The following is an 18,434-nucleotide window of genomic DNA, read 5'->3' on the forward strand; positions in this document are numbered from 1 at the left end:
TGTATGTACTTGATTTGATATTTTATCTTTTTATGTTTAATAAAGTTTGTTTTAAAATAAAATAAAAAAAAATGGAAATTTGGGGCTCAACTCTGGTCTTAAATCGGGGATTACCTGTACAGATGGAATCATGCGCCTACCTGGCCTCAATCCATTCACATGCACCACCTCCTAAGCCCCCATAAACATCAAAGCCTCTGGTTACCTGTCCTTTCCTGTTGACCCCAATGATTCCAGCCGTGGCTTCGTGTGGCGCAGTCACAAAGATAGTTTCCCCACTGATTCTGTTCATGTAGATGCAGGTGCCTGTTTCAAGGTCGTACAGATGGATGTAACCGTACTTTGTGATCAGGAAGACAACATCGTGCTTCTCGCTAATCTGCAAATAGGAAGAGGAGAGGGAAAAAAATGGTAACCATCTCGGGGCAACGTATTGTAGTTGAAAACCCACCAAAGACAGTTCAATGGACAAGACGAACAAGTTAGCACGGTCTTCTATATCAAACTTCAGTCCTAGTCATGGCGACAGGTAATCTGAATTAAACGTATCTTATTCGCCTATCCACAGGTTTCAAAAATGTTAGTAGACTTCATCTCGGTCCTGTAAATTAAAAAGCTTACAACAGCCTGTATGGTGTAATGCAGAAGTCTTCAAACTTGGCAGCTTTAAGACTTGTGGACTTCAACTCCCAGAATTCTCCAGCCAGCATAGCATAGCTGGCTGGAGAATTCTGGGAGTTGAAGTCCACAAGTCTTAAAGCTGCCAAGTTTGAAGACCTCTGGTGAAATGGTTAAGGCATCAGCCTAGAAATTAGGAGACTGTGAATCCTGATTTAAGAAATCTGCCTCTGCCTCCCAGCAATTTTAACAGCAAGTAGCCTGCTTTACTTTCGTTTTTGTTTTCAGCATAGCTTGATTAGCACAAGAAGAAAAAATCTGCTCCCAGCAATTTACCTCTTTGCAGCAAGCAGCAGAGGCCCGCGCAGGGCGGCCTATCCAATTAACTTGTGCTAATTAGGCTGTTTCTTCTTGCTGCTTGCTGCAAGGAGGTAAACTGCTGGGAGGCAGAGGCCAAAGGGTGGGGGCCAGTGGGTGGGCAGGGCTACATTCGGTGTATAAGACGCACCTAAATTGTCACCCCCTTTTAGGGGGGAAAAAGGTGCGTCTTATACTCTGAAAAATACGGTAGTTCTAGCTATCTTGAGCCTGGTGGCGCAGTGATTAGAGTGCAGGCTACTTCTGCTGACTGCCAGCTGCCTGCAATTGGCAGTTCAAATCTCACCAGATTGACTCAGCATTCCATCATTACGAGGTCGATAAAATGAGGACCCAGATTGTTGAGGGGCAAGAGGCTGACTCTGTAAAGCGCTTAGAGAGGGCCGTAAAGCTCTGTGAAGCGGTATATAAATCTAAGTGCCATTGCTATCTTACATGAAAGCCAGCTGGATGACTTTGAGCCAATCACCAGGAGACACTGGGTTCTTTCCCCACCTTAGGCGTAACGCCAGTTGTGTGACCATGGGCCAGCCCTTTCTCTCAGCCCCAGAAAGGTGACAATGTCAAACCACTTCTGGAAAAAAAAGCACTTGCCAAGAAAACTGCAGGGATGTGCCAGGCAGTCTGCAAGTATCAGACACGACTAAATGGAAGAGGGGGAAAAAATAAGGTAGACCAGACTCTGTGCAGACCGAAAGCTACTCTTATTAGAACAGCTATTGTAAAAGAATCTTGCAAGTCTGGATGTATTTCCCTTCTCTCCACCCCCACCCCCCCCACCCCCATTTTATCTTCAGGTGAATTTGAGGGGGAGATGGTTCTCTGAGATGCTTTGGTAAACCACTTCCTTGGCCTGGGTTCAAGCTTCATTTATCTCATCCCTGCTTGGTAACAGATCTTCCCTGTGTCCTTCAAGGCCCTCCACTAGGCTCACTACACTCTCCTCCCACAGTGTTAAATGCTTTTTCTGCAGATAATTTTAAAAGAACACAAACAGACTTTTTGGATAATGAACTCTGCTCTTATAAAACCCACCAAGGCGTGCAGAGTCCTGGTTCATCAAAAACACAGTGTGTTCCTATAGATTGTTTGAACTGTCCAACTGCCAAGTTGAAAAGCAACCCAGACTAAGGATCAAGAGGCCCTCTGTACGACTACAGAAGCCCCCCAAACGCCTGAACTTTGCTCTATAAAACATAGCTACAACATTAAATGCAAGGCTGGGAGCTGAGCAGTCTTGAGCTCTGAGAATTCTTTTAGGGTCTTGACACATTTCCTTTAAGCCCTTCTGATTTTATTGAATTCAGTCATCTGTATCCCACTTTATTATTTTTACAAATAGCTCTTTTTTAGCTTTTTAGCTTTTTAAGTGCAAACTGGGTTTTAATTGGATTGTCTTAAATTGTGGGCCAAAGCTGTATAATTCTTTTAACTGATTTTAAATTTTGTATTGGTATGTTTTTATCCTTGGCTGTGCACCGCCCTGAGTCCAATAGGAGAAGGGGGGTATATTAATTGAATTAATAATAATAATAATAATAATAATAATAATAATAATAATAATAATAATAATAATAATAATAATAAGGCAGGGAACATACCTTTCTCCTCCTCGTTTTCTCCACAACAACGCTGTGAAGTGGGTTGGGCTGAGAGTGAGTGACTGGCCCAAAGTCACCCAGCTGGCTTCCATGGCTAAGACAGGATTTGAACTCACATCTCCTGCTTTCTAGCTTGGTGCCATAACCACTAGACTAGGGATGTCCAGCCTTGACAACTTTTAAGACTTGTGGACTTCAACTCCCAGAATTCCCCAGCCAGCATGGCTGGCTGGGGAATTCTGGGAATTGAAGTCCACAAGTCTTAAAGTTGCTAAAGTTAAAACACCCCAAATTGGATTGCATGGCCAGCCGGCCAACCTATCCCAAAGCCTTCAGCAGGAACAAGGCCGTTCCTTGTTAATATACCATACCTGCATTGCTACTGGGAAGTCGTTCTGGGCTTCCGGTGGGAAGAAGACGTCCACGGCTTTCTTAGGGAATGGTTGGTTTCCGGTGGGAGGTGCCCCAACTTCAATAATATGCAACTGTACAGAGAGAAAATCAGATTGGAGACCATCTTTAGAAAGGGATCCATGATTGCCAACACTTGGCTTTATCAAAGAAGAGAAGGATGTCCCCATGGCTGAAAATAGACCACAGGGAGCCCTCGACATACGACCACAATCGAGCCCAGAATTTATGTTGCTAGGTGAGAAAATTTGTTTAAGTGAGTTTTGCCCCGTTTTACGATGTTTCTTGCCACAGGTGTGAATCACTGCAGTTGTAAAATTAGTAACAGTGTTGTTAAGTGAATCTCACTTCCCCATTGATTTTGCTCGCCAGAAGGTTGCAAAAGATGATCACATGACCCCAGGACGTTGCAACCGTCATAAATACGAGTCGGTTGCCATGCATCTGAATTTGGATTATGCAACTATGGGGGTGCTGCAATGGTCATAAGTATGAAAAACAGCCGTAAGGTCACCTTTCCAGCACCATTGTAACTTCGGTCACTAAATGAACAGTTGTAAGTCGGGGATGACCTGTATGTGTCGCTCTAATCATCAAGACTCTGGACAGCATACAATAAGCAAATTATGTTCTGCATTCAGATGTTAAGAAAGTGGTGTGGTGGCTTAGACGTGGAGCTCTCGCCTCACAATCAGGAGGCTGTGAGTTCAATCCTAGGTAGAGGCAGATATTTCTCTCTCTGGGCACAATGAGAATAGATCTGCTGAATATAACTCCGCATTGGTGACAGGAAGGGCATCCGGCCAGTAAACACTCAGCTCCATTCGGTTGCCCAGACTCCACCCTACAAGGGATTATGGGGTCATTGAATGGAGGAGATGATGATGATTCAGATGTTAAGACCTATATACCTTCTGTTAATCAGGATGGGATGCTCTTCACTCGCATCCGGCACCCGAGGGAAGCTGCCACAGTTTATGCTGCCTGCTGAAACGGAGAGAGGAATTCTTGCTGTTCAGAACTACGTGCCTCAAAACCGTGATCTGACTGGTAAGTCTTCAACTTACGACCATTCATTTAGTGACCGTCTGAAATTACAACAGCACTGAAAAAAAGTGGATTTACAGCTGTCGCAACATCCCTACAGTCACATAGTCAAAACTTCAGATGCTTAGCAACTAGCATCTATTCACAATGACCGTAGCATCCTGGGGTCATGTGATTTGCTATTTGGGGCCTTTCCAGCTGGCTAATGGCGAGAAAAATCAATGGGGGATGCCAGGTTTGCTTAATGACCATGTGATTCACTGAAAAACTGCAGTGATTCGCTTAACAACCATGGCAAAAAAAAAAAAAAAAAATCAGGCGCGACTGACTTAACAACTGCCTCACTTAGAAACAGGTGTTGTGGTCCCAGCTGTGGTCGTAAGTCGGGGACTTCCTGTATAAAATTAAAAAAAAAAAACCCCACTGAAGGCCAAAGCCTCCTCCCCAGAGATGAATGAATGGAGATCGGACCCACAGGCTCACCTTGCCTCCGGCTTGCCCCCGCACTGCGAAGCAGAACAGAGTGGATTCTTCCGTGTTGCCTTCCATTTTGAACTGGGCAAAACTGGCAGCGTGGCCTTCGATGGGCTGAGACACTTTCCTATCCACAGAATAAAGCTGCATGGCTCCGACGACACGGTTTTGCTTTAAGAAGGGAAGGAAAGGGGTTGTGAGAACATTGACCCTACAAGCATTAAGCAAGGAATACACGTTAAGCTAGGGGTCTCTGAACTCAGCAGCTTTAAGATTTCTGGACTTCAACTCCCAGAATTCCTCAGCCAGCATGGCTGGCTGAGGAATTCTGGGAGTTGAAGTTCACAAGTCTTAAAGCGGCCTGGTTGGGAGACCCCTGCTTTAGACATTTGGCATCCAGATTGTACATCTGAAGAAGGTTCAAATCTTCTTCAAATGGCCAGGAGCAGCACTTTCCCCCCCTCATACATCCCTTTTTAATTTGGAGCTCTTTTCCTTTTCCGAACAGAAGCTCACCCTGGGTGGTTCCTGGAAAGCGACAAGAAACTACTGAACTGAAGAGACTCTAATTTGGCTCAGATTCACCCAGATTGGTTTCCTGTGGTGATCCTTCTATCTAGCCATTACTTGGATTTCTTGATCTCTTTTGCCGTGTTCTCATCATACACTAAATAATTACCGTATTTTTCGGAGTATAAGACGCACCCTTTTCCCCTCTAAAAAGGGGTGAAAATTTAGGGGCGTCTTATACACCGAATGTAGCCCCGCCCACCCACTGGCCCCCGCCCTTTGGCCTCTGCCTCCCAGCAGTTTATCTCCTTGCAGCAAGCAGCAAGAAACAGCCCATTTCAGCTTCAGCACAGCCGAATTAGCACAAGTTGATTGTCCATTGGATCGGCCTCCCGACTCTCAGCTGTTTTGCGCGGGCCTCTGCTGCTTGCTGCAAGGAGGTAAATTGCTGGGAGCAGATTTTTTTTTTTTTCTTGTGCTAATTATGCTATGCTGAAAACGAAAATGAAAAGTAAAGCAGGCTATTTGCTGTTTGCTGCAATGAGGCAAAATTGCTGGGAGGCAGAGGCAGATTTCTTTTTCTGGTTTTCCACACCAAAAAAGGTAGGTGCGTCTGATAGTCCTGAGTGTCTTATACTCCAAAAAATACATTTACAACGAGTGAGGGCCAAATATATTTTTGGGGGGGAGGGGGGAGGAAACAATGCTTTAGAAGGATGAGGCCTACAGTAAATGTGGCAATGAAACAAACACAGCTGTGTCACATATATCATTATTTCTACATCTGATTTACCACATAACCAAACTTCTTTGAGCAAACTACAAATTTATTTAAAAATTTTAAAAGCTGGCCTGTTTCTCATTTCTCTTACTTTGGGAGAATGGTTATTTATTTATTTGGTCATTCATTCATTCATTCATTCATTCATTCAATCAAATTTAGATACTGTCCATCTCGCTCCCAGAGTGACTCTGGGTGGTGGCACAACTAAAAGCGTTTTTTTAAAAAAGTTAAAAAATTCAATACATCAATAAAAGGAGCTAGATTAAAAACAAAAATAAGTTAAAACGGCATGGGGAGGGGTTTCAAGGCATGCTCGGGGGTTGCATAACTACTAAGTGTTGAGAGTTTTAAAAACTGTCTTAACCCAATTTAGGTTTTATGCAATTATTTTCATGTGCTTAGTCCATGCGTGAAGGTCTAATAATTAAAATGATTCATTGCTGAAGAGCCTATGCACAGGAATCTTTTCAACTAAGGGTTAGCAACCTGCTTGCAGTTAGATAAGGGTCCACAACATTCAAGGGAAGTTGGATTTACTCCGCTTGTGGCTACGTAGGGATTCTAGGCAGATGCCTCTTTTACTCTGCCCCCACATTCCGCCATTCCTTCTACCACAGAATAGTGGAAGAAGTGATAATTTCTTTATTCATAGGTCACAAGACATCAGCTGAATTATACTTGGTTGCACTCTTAGATAACAAATTACCTAATTTCATTTAATTACATTACTGATTCCTGAGGGCCTTTTTTAAATGCATGTATGCATAGAGACAGACTAAAAACACTGAAGGCCTCCATATAAGGAAAATGTCAGCAGTGCAGCCACCACAACAGAGTGACTATCCCTCCCCTGATAATTGTGGCCCTGCATTATTAAAATAAAAAAAAATTCAATACATTTAAAACAGCCCAAATCTCTTTACATTACCAGATCGGGGGATGCCAAAACCTTAAGAGAGTTGATAATGTCTGAGATTTGGGTTCAGAAAGAAAATAATTTTGTTTCCCGGAGGGGTCTTCAAAAACAGAGATTGAAACCTGGGTTTTAAGACTGGGAGTTATCATCAAGGAATGTTTTAAACTAGGAATCATCGCATACAGAAATGTTTCTCTTTTCATTCACCCCAAGCAAATTCTGCCTGTGTGGATGTGTGTCTCTTTGTGTAATTAACAAAAAGTCAATGTGAAGTTTATACCAGGGGTCCTTCCATTATGAGAGATTAGCTGTCTGAGAGATCAAGGTTGCACGGAAAGCAGAACTAAAATGGGTCACGGACTGGCCTCGGATACAAAGATTTCAATTTTGCTACAACAAACAGTTCTAGAGGGGAATTTTGGCTGTTTTCTCACAGAATGTACGTGAGAAAGTAACCACCTTCTCCCACGTCCTATAGCAGAGATCCCAGCTTTAATTAAGTTGATGTTCCTTCCCATTAGTCTATAAAAAAGGTAAAGGACTCCCTGAGGATTTTACTTCGTTAGTTGTTGCCGACTGCTCGTCTCCATTTCAAGACAGTGCTCTACGAAGACATTTCCTTGGTCATGTGGCCAGCATGATGTCACAGAGCGCTGTTACCTTCCCATCATAGTGGTACCTATTTATCTCCTCGCATTTGCATGCTTTGCGAACTATACCATTTGTCTGAAATGATATAGGGTTTCCTGCCTAAGCAGGAAGTTGGACTAGAAGACCTCCAAGGTCCCTTCCAACTCGGTTATTGTATTCTATTCTATTCTATTCTATTCTATTCTATTCTATTCTATTCTATTTTCTACTCTATATATTCTATTCTATTCTATATTCTACTCTACTCCGCTCCTGTTATTGCTACTGCTACTGCTATTTGGTTGGGAGGAGCTGTCGCAAGGAGTGGGAGCTCACCCTGTCGCGTGGCGCTTGGGTCTCAAACCTGGGCTGCCAGCTTTCCAGCTTGCAAAACCAGGGTCTTAACCGCTGAGCTACCGCATGGCCTTATATCCTTACCTGTGCAGAAATTCCAGTCAGAAGCAGCCATTTCTGCTTGGCATCGGTACGGTAATTGATAATCTGGCAACCCGCAAGACTGGAATGACGATCGAACATTTTGATTGGCTGAGACTCTCCTTCCATGCTCCAGTGGTACACAGCGTTGTCGGTGACCAGCGCAACCGTGTTCAGGGAAATCCACTTCCAAAAGGTGACATCATCCGTCATGGTGTGAGCCTTCATTTTGCTCTTCATCTCAATGTTAAAAATCTGAAGGGTCTTCCCAGCTAAAGGTAGGAGCGTGGATTAATTGAGCAAAGTTCCTTGGGATGGCCCGTCACTTAAAAGCCTACAGATGTTTAAGCCTGCGAAGATTATCTAGACATCCAAATCCCAACCCAGGGAAAGGATCATGCACGGTAATTTGACAGTAAAAAATGGCCAAATTCTCAAATGCCATTTCTGTCCTATGTGAGTCCTAAGAGAGCCAAGGGCTGAACTGATTTAAGGGCTTCAAAGCCAGTTACAGCACAAGTGTTTTCTCTCATGATGCTCAACATTCATGCAAAGTTACTCATCCTTAACCCAAGCAACTCATTTCACGTCTTGCTTGAGAAGATAAAAAGTACATCAAGACATACAACATCAGTGCAACACACACGTTAATATCCATATCTAGGAGAAATATGGGGATCGCCTAAGGTTAGCTGCCATGTCTTATCTTTACGGGCACTTTCTTAGATGGGTTGTTAGTTTAGCCTTTTAAACAAACCGTTGCCCTTAACGCATACTATGTACTAAAGCATACAGCAAACACAGGGGTTAGAAAGGGGAGAGAGTACAGTTACAACTAGGAATAGTGGGGTGCAGGTCACCAAGAGGAATACCCCAAGAATTAAGAAAGAGTGAACGTTCAATATGGATCATGCTGCCAGCTTTCAAAGTGGGGTCCTGGGTGATCTCTGAACTTGGTTGCTTTCTTGCAGACGTTTCATTACCCAACTACGTAACATCATCAGTGCTGAAAGAGAGTAGGTAAACTCTCTGTTTTATCTACCGGTGGCTTACTCTGTCAGTGTTGGTGAGAATGTTCCTGCAAGTTCCCCAACAACAGCCTAAGTCAAAGGATCGCTATAAAATGAGAGAAAACCACACTCCCTCCTAGCACTGATGATATTACCTAGTTGGGTAATGAAAAGTTTTCTGCAAGAAAACAACCCAGCTCAGAGAGTACCAAGAACCCCGTTGTTCAACCCTGAGCTACAAATAATCTCTTCTACTGGTACTTTCAAAGCCCTTTGCTATATATGGTGTTAAGTGTGCTTTAGCCGAGACCCACAAACCAAGAAAACGTGAGTCTGAATTCCTGTATGGGCATTCAAATTCAGGAAATGGCCTTCCATATGATCTAATCCAGGGGTCTCCAACCTTGGCAACTTTAAGACTTTTGGACTTCAATCTGTGAAGTCCACAAATCATAAAAGAGCCGTAGTTTCCCCATCCCTGCTATACAACATTGATGATGTCGTTTAAAGGACAAAGAGAGGGAAGAGAATATACTTCTATGTAAAGGTATTACATTTGTGGAAGAGAGGAGCAAGGGAAGGCATGGGAGGCTAGAAGCGAACAGGGGAGAACAGGCTAAAAAGTTTTTTGGGGGGGAACTAAGAGACTGAGCTACAGATACTTCCAAGGACACGAGCCCCACAAGACTGCACCACCTCCAATCCAAAGGAACACAAAGCACTGAAACTATGCAGGTAAAGACTTTCAAAGCTATTAAACACTAAATTTGAGGGTTAAAGACTCACACTTGTCCACCATAGAGTTAGATTCCATATTCAGATGTTGTCCTTTAAATAGAAGGTTAAGCTGATTTTTTTAAAAAAACAACAACAACAATAGCAACATCCCTACATGATCATGGATTTCAGGAGGGTAATTTTACAAGAAGGGAGGTACTAAGTGAACTGTCTTGAATCCTGAGTGAATGGGGGGTGGGGAAGGGGGATATAAATCAATATTTATATACATAAATCAATAGGCTCAGACTCATTCGTTTTTCTTTGAAAGCCTGAAAGGCTTCATTTCAGCTCCACCCCGCCCCCTCCACGTTATATACAGAATACACAAAAAGCAATATACAGCCAGATATGATATTGTAAGTCTCTGTCCCGTTTATAAAAAGTCCGATGCATACCCAAGCAGAAACGCTTGTAGGTTCTAGCGTACAATTATTTCCCCTTCTTCCCAATTGTCACCGAGTGCTGAAAACCAAATTTCACATGACAGAAGAGAGATTCTTGTTAGGGATGTACAGAACTGACTAATTCAGGAGATGTCCCGGAGTATCCCAGAACATCCCGTCCCTGTATCACTGAGTTTTGCACATCTGTATAGCCTTTAATAAATGCAGCCACACTTTAACTTTTCAGCCTTTTTAATCTGGTAAACCCTTTTTGCATTCCCTTTTCATAAAACGGGACAAAGGCAAATACAATCTGAAACAGAGGTAACTCACCATCTGCACACACAAGAAAGCATTAGGAAGTGTGACAAAAATAGTGATAAAACATTAAAGCCGTCAGAAAAAGAGGACGCTGCTGTAATGAGACAGTTTGAGAGCTTAGTTTATCCACCATGGGGAGAGGGGAAAAAAACAACAACGTGGCAATCTGGGGATTTGCTGTCCTTCGGGAGGGAAAAAGAACTGGTTTATCCAAGACATTTAGCTTCCATTGTAAAGATAGTTCAGGTTGGGACGTGAGTTGTGACCATAAGAGTCCTAAGGTTGAATATAACTATAGTTGTGTAAGGCAGCAGCCCCAACCTTTTGGGCACCAGTCCCATGGGGAGAGGCTTATCCATGGACCGGAGGGGGCGTGGTTTTTGCATGCTACCTGCATCCCGCGGATGGGGCTTCGCTTGTTTGCGCAGCCCAGTTGTTGACATGCCGCTGATCAGTGCTGGCCCACAGACCAGGGATTGGGGACCCCTGGTGTAAGGAGTCCCTGAGGATTTTACCCCTCTAGTTGTTGCTGATTATAGGGGGGCAGTGCTCTTCTCCATTTCAAGGCCATTGAGCCTTGACATTTCCCCCGGTCACATGGTCAGCATCACAGTCACAGAACGCTGTTAACTTTACCACCAAAATGGTACCTATTTATCTACTCGCATTTGCATGCTTTCGAACACCTAGATTGGAAGGAGCTGGGGAAGGATGAGAGCTCACCCCGTCACGTGGCCCTCGGGTCTTGAAACTGGGCTGCCGCCTTTCCAGCCAACAAGCCCAGCATCCTATCGACCACGCTGCCCCTATAGTCATTTAAGGGGAACTATAGTTTGCTTTTGATTTACCCCTACAATGATCGTACATCAGGAGATATTCGGCATATAACAGGGTAGGAAATTTGTGCATGCCTTAGGAAAATTAATGTCATTGTGTTTGCAGGAAGTATCTACATCTTTGCCCTGAAATGTTTTAACAAAACCTCCATGCTTCTTTTTTTTTTTTTAAAGGACAGCACCTGTTTTTTTGAATTGCCACAGATTAAAAGCACACATTTTAAGATAGGATAATGTCGAGATGGTCAAATGCTTGGGAATTAATCAACCCCATTAGTTTTCACACAATTATTGTTGCAAACACTGGGCAAAGCACAGCCTTTCATTGCTATCAAGGGGAGAAAAGGAAAATTTACGCTTATTTCATTAGCAATTGTGGTTCAATTAAGGAACCTGGGACGCTGGGACACCTCAGAAGACACATTAAAATCCAAGCCTTGGAATCATAAAACGGGGAAATCGGCTGGAAAACATTTTCCGTACCTTTGAGGGCAATCACTTTGCTAGCAGGGTTCATGATGGCGCTGTCGGCTGAAATTGGCCGGCGGATCGGATTGTTCGGGTCGTTCATATCAATGATGACCACCTGAGCCTGCTCTCCCACTTTCTCTCGTATGCAGATGAATTTGTCAGATTCCATGGTCAAAGTACTGAAGCCGATGTTGGCTGGGTTGATACCCAGGTTCTGGAGCTAAAAAACACGGGAGGAATATCAAGGTTTGAATGAGTATTTCAACAAACCCTCTTTCATTGTTAATAGTAATAACAACAACAACAACTGGAGCACTGTCAAATGCAAAATGCAGTTTTGCTTGGAACAACTGACATCCTGTGACAATATTCTCCAAAGCACCGGAAGGCAGGACAAGAAGCAATGGGTGGAAACTAATCAAGGAGAGAAGCAGCCTAGAACTAAGGAGAAATTTCCTGGCAGTTAGAACAATTAACCAGTGGAACAACTTGCCTCCAGAAGTTGTGGGTGCTCCATCACTGGAAGTTTTTAAGAAGAGATTGGACAACCATTTGTCTGAAATGGTATAACATCGTGATGGCGAACCTATGGCACGAGAGCCCTCTCTGCTGGCACACACGCCATTGCCCTAGGTCAGATCTGTGTGGCGTTTCTTTCGTGAGCTTCTGTTTCCTTGCAGACAACTTAACAAAAGCTCGCAAAAGAAAAAGAACTTACCTCTTGATGCACTGCCGGCATTGGGATGCCCCATGCCCCATCTCCCAGCTGGTCTTTGGGTCTCTGCTGCGCATGCGCACATGTTCGTGCGCATGCTCACACATGTGCACGTTCGCAGATGTCCACACATGTGCATGTTTGTGCATTCACATGTTCGCACATGTCTGTGCATGTGCCTGTTCACACACACGCACCTTTCAGTTTGGGCATGCGTGCGCACGCAGTTTGGACACTCGGGTGTCTAAAAGGTTCACCATCACTGGTAAAGGGTGTCCTGCCTGAGCAGGGGGTTGGACTAGACCTCCAAGACCTCCCTTCCAACTCAACTCAACTCAACTCTTTTATTCCATTCTATTCTTTGTAACACCATTAAACATCCACATCTGCTGATCCCAGGTCCTTGGAAAGGAGTCAATGGGTAGAAAAAAAATGCCAAATCCAGTCTGAAAACATCTGGTTTACTATGCAATGAACCAATAATAATTGTGCAAGGATTTACTCATGAGAGTCCAGGTGGGTTTTTACCTAAAACACATTTAAAAGGTAATACAGGTAGTCCTCGACTTACGACCACAATTGAGCCCAAAATTTCTCTCGCTTAACAAGACAGATGTTAAGTGACTTTGGCCATTTTACAGCCTTTCTTGACACAGTTGCTAGGTATGCAGTTGTTAAATTAGTAACACGGTGATCTGTGTTAAGTGATATGAATCTGGCTTCACCACTGACTTTGCTTGCAAAAGGGGATCACATACTGCAATTATCATAAATACATGCCAGTTGCCAAGCATCTGAATTGGATCAGAAGACCATGGGGGATGCTGCAACAGAAGTGTGAAAAATGGTCATAAGTCATTTTCCCAGTGCCATTGTAACTTTGAGGGGTCACTAAACGAATGTCTGTAAGTCAAGGACTACTTTTATGGAATAAATTATGCCCCAAAACATCTTTGGGGCTCTCAGCACAAGAAGCATTTTATAGACAAAAAAGAGAGAGAGATTCAAATGGTTAATATGAATTGTTATGAATATGAATATTAGAATTTTCAAGGGAAATATAAGATAAGAAACAAGACAACAAGGGATGGCAAAGGGAGATAATTGTCAATCTTTGTGGCTAAGGGAGACAATTAAATGAATTTTGCCCCATTTTACAACCTTTTTTGCCACAGTTGTTAAGGAAATCACTGCAGCTGTTAAGTTAGTAACACGGTTGTTAAGTGAATCTGGCTTCCCCATTGACTTTGCTTGTCAGAAGATTGCAAAAGGGAATCACATGACCTCGGGACACTGCAACCGTCATAAATACGAGTCAGTTGCCAAGCATCCAGATTTTGATCAAGTGACCATTTGGATGCAGCAAAGGTTGTAAGTGTGAAAAACGGTCACAAGTCGCTTTTTTCCAGCACTGTTGTAACTTTGAAGTCACTAAGTAAACGGTTGTATTTACGGACTACTTGTGTTTATGATCGTTGAGTGTCCTGGAGACGTGTGATTGCTATTTGCAATCTTTCCAGCCAGGTTCCGAAAAGAAATGGGGGAACCCAGATTCATTTAACATCTTCGTGATTCACTTAATGACTGTAGTGATTTGGTTCCCAGTCATGGCAAAAAAAAAAAAAAAAGTTCATAAAATCCCATACAACTCACATAACAATGTCTTGGTTAGGAACAGAAATTCAACTGCCGATATAGGCTGTAAATTGAGAATTTACTATAAATGGCCAGGACTTTTTCCTCTGACTGATGAAAGATTGTTTCTATTTATTTTAAAAATGTTGTTAGCTGCCAGGCACTAAAACTTTGGGAGAGTAGCCAGCTGATCTCTACTACTACTCATATACCATCACTATCCTGGTCAAATAGAATCAAGACATGTAAAAACAGTGTCAATTAAATCAAAAATAATAATTCGAGCTACTCAACAAGCTACTCAATAGCCATTCAAGCATATAAAGTCTGGAAAAACTGAAAAATTATGCCCTGATTAAGTTTTCCTCTTTCACCAGCTTTGAGGGGTGCCTGTTTTATTTTTATGCTAAGCCGGGACAATTTATCACAGTGTTTCTCAACCTTGGCAATTTTAAGATGTGTGGACTTCAATTCCCAGAATTCCCCAGTCAGCATCTCCACACGCCTCAAAATTGCCAAGTTTGAAAAAGACTGCTTTAGAATTGATCCAAAGTATAAAGGGTTCTTCAGCAAACATCCGCTCTTAAATAAATCACAGTTGGCTGATGACATGTGCCTACTAACCAACCATAAACCACAATGGCTGGGTTTATAGATTTAAACTGCTAAGGCAACAGCAAAGCAAGCTACATTTTGCTTACTGGAGGACGAGGGTCCCTTAAAAAAAATGGAAAGCTAGAAAGCTGCCGTTCCACATTAGTTCTACTTGGGATGCGCACCCTTAAGCAGCAATTACTAAGCACCCTGACATTTTCCGACTTCAACAGGATTTAACCACCGCTGCCATTTGCGGTTTAGGAATCGGCCATGAAATTTAAGGAGACCGAAGCAGCCTTCAGCACATATTCTCTTTTCTAAAAGCCATGTTTAAGCAACTACCCGATTGTGGTTTGCAGGAAGGGGTCTTAACGTTAACTTCCTACTTAGCTGTGAGGCCGAGGACAGTCATTCAGCCAGGAAAGGACACAGCCTTCGAGGGCCATTTCTTTCGAAAGATGATTTCCCCTTCTGTAGCAATTTCCCTGGAAGTTTCACTTCCACACTTACAAGATGGTCTTTTTTTACTTTTTACTACCCCGGAGTGATTCATTCAAGGCAACCGGTTCGTGTTTCCTCAGACGTTTTCTGGAATTGTTTCTGTCAAACGGATGCGAGAACTCGGGGCCGTGAATTCATTGTGAGTCTTTCCATATTATCAGCGACATTTCATGCACCTCGCAAAGTGTCCGCCTTCTCGAATTCTGTTGGGTCCTTCCTTGTAGCCTCTGATAAGGGCAGGGTGGGACCCTGGTTAAGGGCTGTGACCTTCTGTTCTGTGGCCAGGACAACAGCAGGCAAGGCTAGATGCTGAGAGCAATCTTCAAGGTAATATGAATGCGGCCGCGCGAGTAATTATGGGAGCAACATGGCGCTCACATGTAACACCTCTTCTACGCGAGCTGCACTGGCTTCCGGTGGCCTTCCGAGTGCGCTTCAAGGTGTTGGTTCTTACCTTTAAAGTGCTCCATGGCTTAGGACCTGAGTACTTACGAGACCACCTGCTGCAACCGATAACCTCCCACCAACCAATACGCTCTCACAGAGTAGGCTTACTCATAGTACCATCATTAAAACAATGTCGTCTAGTACTTCCAAGGGAGAGAGCCTTCGCTGTGGGGGCACCTACCCTTTGGAACAAAATACCCCCCGGAATACGAATAATCCCAGATCTTCGCACTTTCCGACGTGCCCTGAAGACCTTTCTGTTTCAACAAGCAGGGCTAGCACAAACATCTAAATTCTATGCCAAGGTCTTAGCAGATACACCAAGTTGACTCAATTTATTATTTACTGTTTATAAAAAATAATAATAATAAAAAATTATTATATGTATATGAAATCTTAATCTGTTCACCGCCCTGAGTCCTTCGGGAGAAGGGCGGTATAGAAATTCAATAAATAAATAAATAAATAAATAAATAAATAAATAAATAAATAAATAAATAAATAAATAAATAAATAAATAAATAAATAAATAAATAAATAAATAAATAAATAAATAAATAAATAAATAAATAATATGAAGCCTTCTAGATATTTGGGACTAGAGTTCCCATGATTGTTGAACATCAGTCTTGGTGACTGGGTTCTGTGGATACCATGGTCCCAAATATTCCAAAATATTTTTGAACAGGATGGTATAACATCTCCTGCCTAGAGCAGGGCGTTAGACTAGAACAGGGGAGCCCAAATCCTGGTCCGTGGACCAGCAACCGGGCCGCGTAAACAAGCAAAAACCCCATCCCTGATGCCCAAAAGGTTTGGGACCACTGGACTAGACGACTTCTTAGCTCCCTTCCAGCCCTACAATTTTATGTTCTATGAAATACAGATAGTCCTCGGTTTACAACAGTTCATTTAGTGACCATTCAAAGTGACAACAGTCCTGAAAAAAGTGACTTATGACCGTTTTTTCCACACTTATGACCGTTGCAGCATCCCCATGGTCACGTGATTTGCATTCGGCTGCTTGGTTAAGTTCATACCGATGACGGTTGCAATCTCCCAAGGTCATGTGATCCTCTTTTGCAACACCAGATTCATTTCACAACCGTGTTACTAATTTAACAACTGAAGCGATTCACTTAACGAATGTGGCAAGAAAGGTCATAAAATGGGGCAAAGCTCACTTAACAAACTTCCCACTTGGCAACATAAATGTTGGGCTCAATTGTGGTTGTAAGCCAAGGACTACCTATATTTTTTATGCTACCTTTCATTGATTCTTTCCCTAGATCTAACTCTGCGTATTCCTGAAGAATTTTAGCCTTTAAGAAGCACATTACAATGGCTTTCACAGAAACACAGTCCTACCCTAAGGGCTTGCCTTGGTAATAAAGTAGTAGTAGCCTATAATTGACCAATTACAGGTAGTCCTCAACTTTCAACCATTCATTTAGCAACTGCTTGAAGCTACAATGGCCATGAGAAAAGCGTCTTACAACAGCTGCTGCACCCCCAGGTCACATGATCAAAATCGGAGTGCTTGGAAACTGGCATGTATTTATGTAGATGGAGGATCCTAGGATCAAATGATCACCATCTGAAACCTTCCCAGCTGGCTTCTGTCAAGCAAAGTCAATGGGGAAGACAAATCTGCTTAACGGCTGAATGATTCACTTAACTGAAGTGATTCGCTTAATAACCACGGCAAGAAAAAGGTAGTAAAATAAGGCATGATTCACTTAATAATCGCCTTATCAGCAGAAATTCTGGTCCTAAGTCAAAGACTACCTGTAATATGAGAAACCAGGAAATGCTGGTAAAGGTTGAATATCTAGAAAACCTTTATATATCTTAGGGGACTTCAAGTATGTAATTGTCCCCTATACCCATGAGAAGAAAACCAAATAAATATCATTTATTTTCAGCATTCTCCTTAATGCATATCAACCCACCTCTATATAACCAAAAAAATTTATAAGTTATTTGCGATATCAAGCAAAGAAAAACATAATATAACATGACTCACCAAACATTTTGTCCTGACAATAAAACATGCTAGATTTATAGAGTGCATTAAGGCATTGTTTGCTGAATAAACCACTACATTGTTTTAATACTCCACCATGCAACCCCAATACAAGCCAAACTCAGGTAACACTCTAACAAACATAATTAAAACTACCCACTGCCTACTGTGATAAAAAATACTATCACACCAGAAGTCCATGAAGGGTATTTTATGCACAGAATTGCAAACATCAGTGACTTCTAACTAGCATTTTCTTCAAAAGCACACTAAAGAGTTTTTATTGTGGCACAAATTATTGTTCAACTACAATTCCCACATTAGTATTCTGACAGACTGGGGAGAGAAATTAAATAATTCATAGCCTCTGGTGGGAGATGTATTGTATTGTACGGAACAGAGACTCCAGCAATAGCTAATCAATAGACCTTAATGCTAATAACTAGCATTTGTAGCAACAGTCTAAACGCTTCACATGGAATATTTTAAAATCAGGACACTTCAGCTACAGAGCACATTTTTACAGCAGGATACTAATTTAATTTGTATGCCATCACTAAGCCATTATTTATTTCACTATGCCTTATTGATTAAACCAGACCGGTAAGGAATACACAATACACCAAACCTCTAGCCATGGTTTACAAACCACAATGATTAGTCTCATGAAACTGCATCATAGAAAACTGTGTGGGGTTAATAATAATTTATTAAACCTGTAACACTCTCTGATTCAACTATTAAGTTAACAGAAGGTATGCCCTAAGACAATGGTTCTCAATGTTTTCTTCACCACAGACCATCTTTAAATAGCTTTTGTGGCCACGGACCCCACTCCAAGACTTAACTCAAGGTTTAAATAACATTTTTTCAAGCCTTCACAGACCCCGTGATGACATTGTGGGCCC

General features: G+C 42.4%; 1 protein-coding gene across 3 annotated transcripts in view; it reads right to left on the reverse strand.

Annotated features, from left to right (window-relative positions):
• CLTC (clathrin heavy chain) overlaps positions 1 to 18,434 on the reverse strand; it is a 110,008-nt gene that overhangs the window by 60,783 nt on the left and 30,791 nt on the right. For 2 of the 3 annotated variants that reach the window (XM_070932005.1, XM_070932004.1), the window contains exons 2-6: positions 11,618 to 11,825; positions 7,808 to 8,076; positions 4,539 to 4,700; positions 2,969 to 3,082; positions 206 to 379 (exon numbers count right to left, since the gene is read on the reverse strand). In XM_070932005.1, coding sequence (XP_070788106.1) covers positions 206 to 379; positions 2,969 to 3,082; positions 4,539 to 4,700; positions 7,808 to 8,076; positions 11,618 to 11,825 — 927 coding nt within the window. Of the gene's footprint in view, positions 1 to 205; positions 380 to 2,968; positions 3,083 to 4,538; positions 4,701 to 7,807; positions 8,077 to 9,600; positions 9,641 to 11,617; positions 11,826 to 18,434 lie in introns of those variants that run through there. The other variant, XM_070932006.1, reaches the window with a different exon arrangement.

This window comes from Pituophis catenifer, unplaced genomic scaffold, assembly GCF_029215685.1.
Source record: "Pituophis catenifer annectens isolate HBS135680 unplaced genomic scaffold, rPitCat1.0.hap2 SCAF_1, whole genome shotgun sequence".
NCBI lineage: Eukaryota > Metazoa > Chordata > Lepidosauria > Squamata > Colubridae > Pituophis > Pituophis catenifer.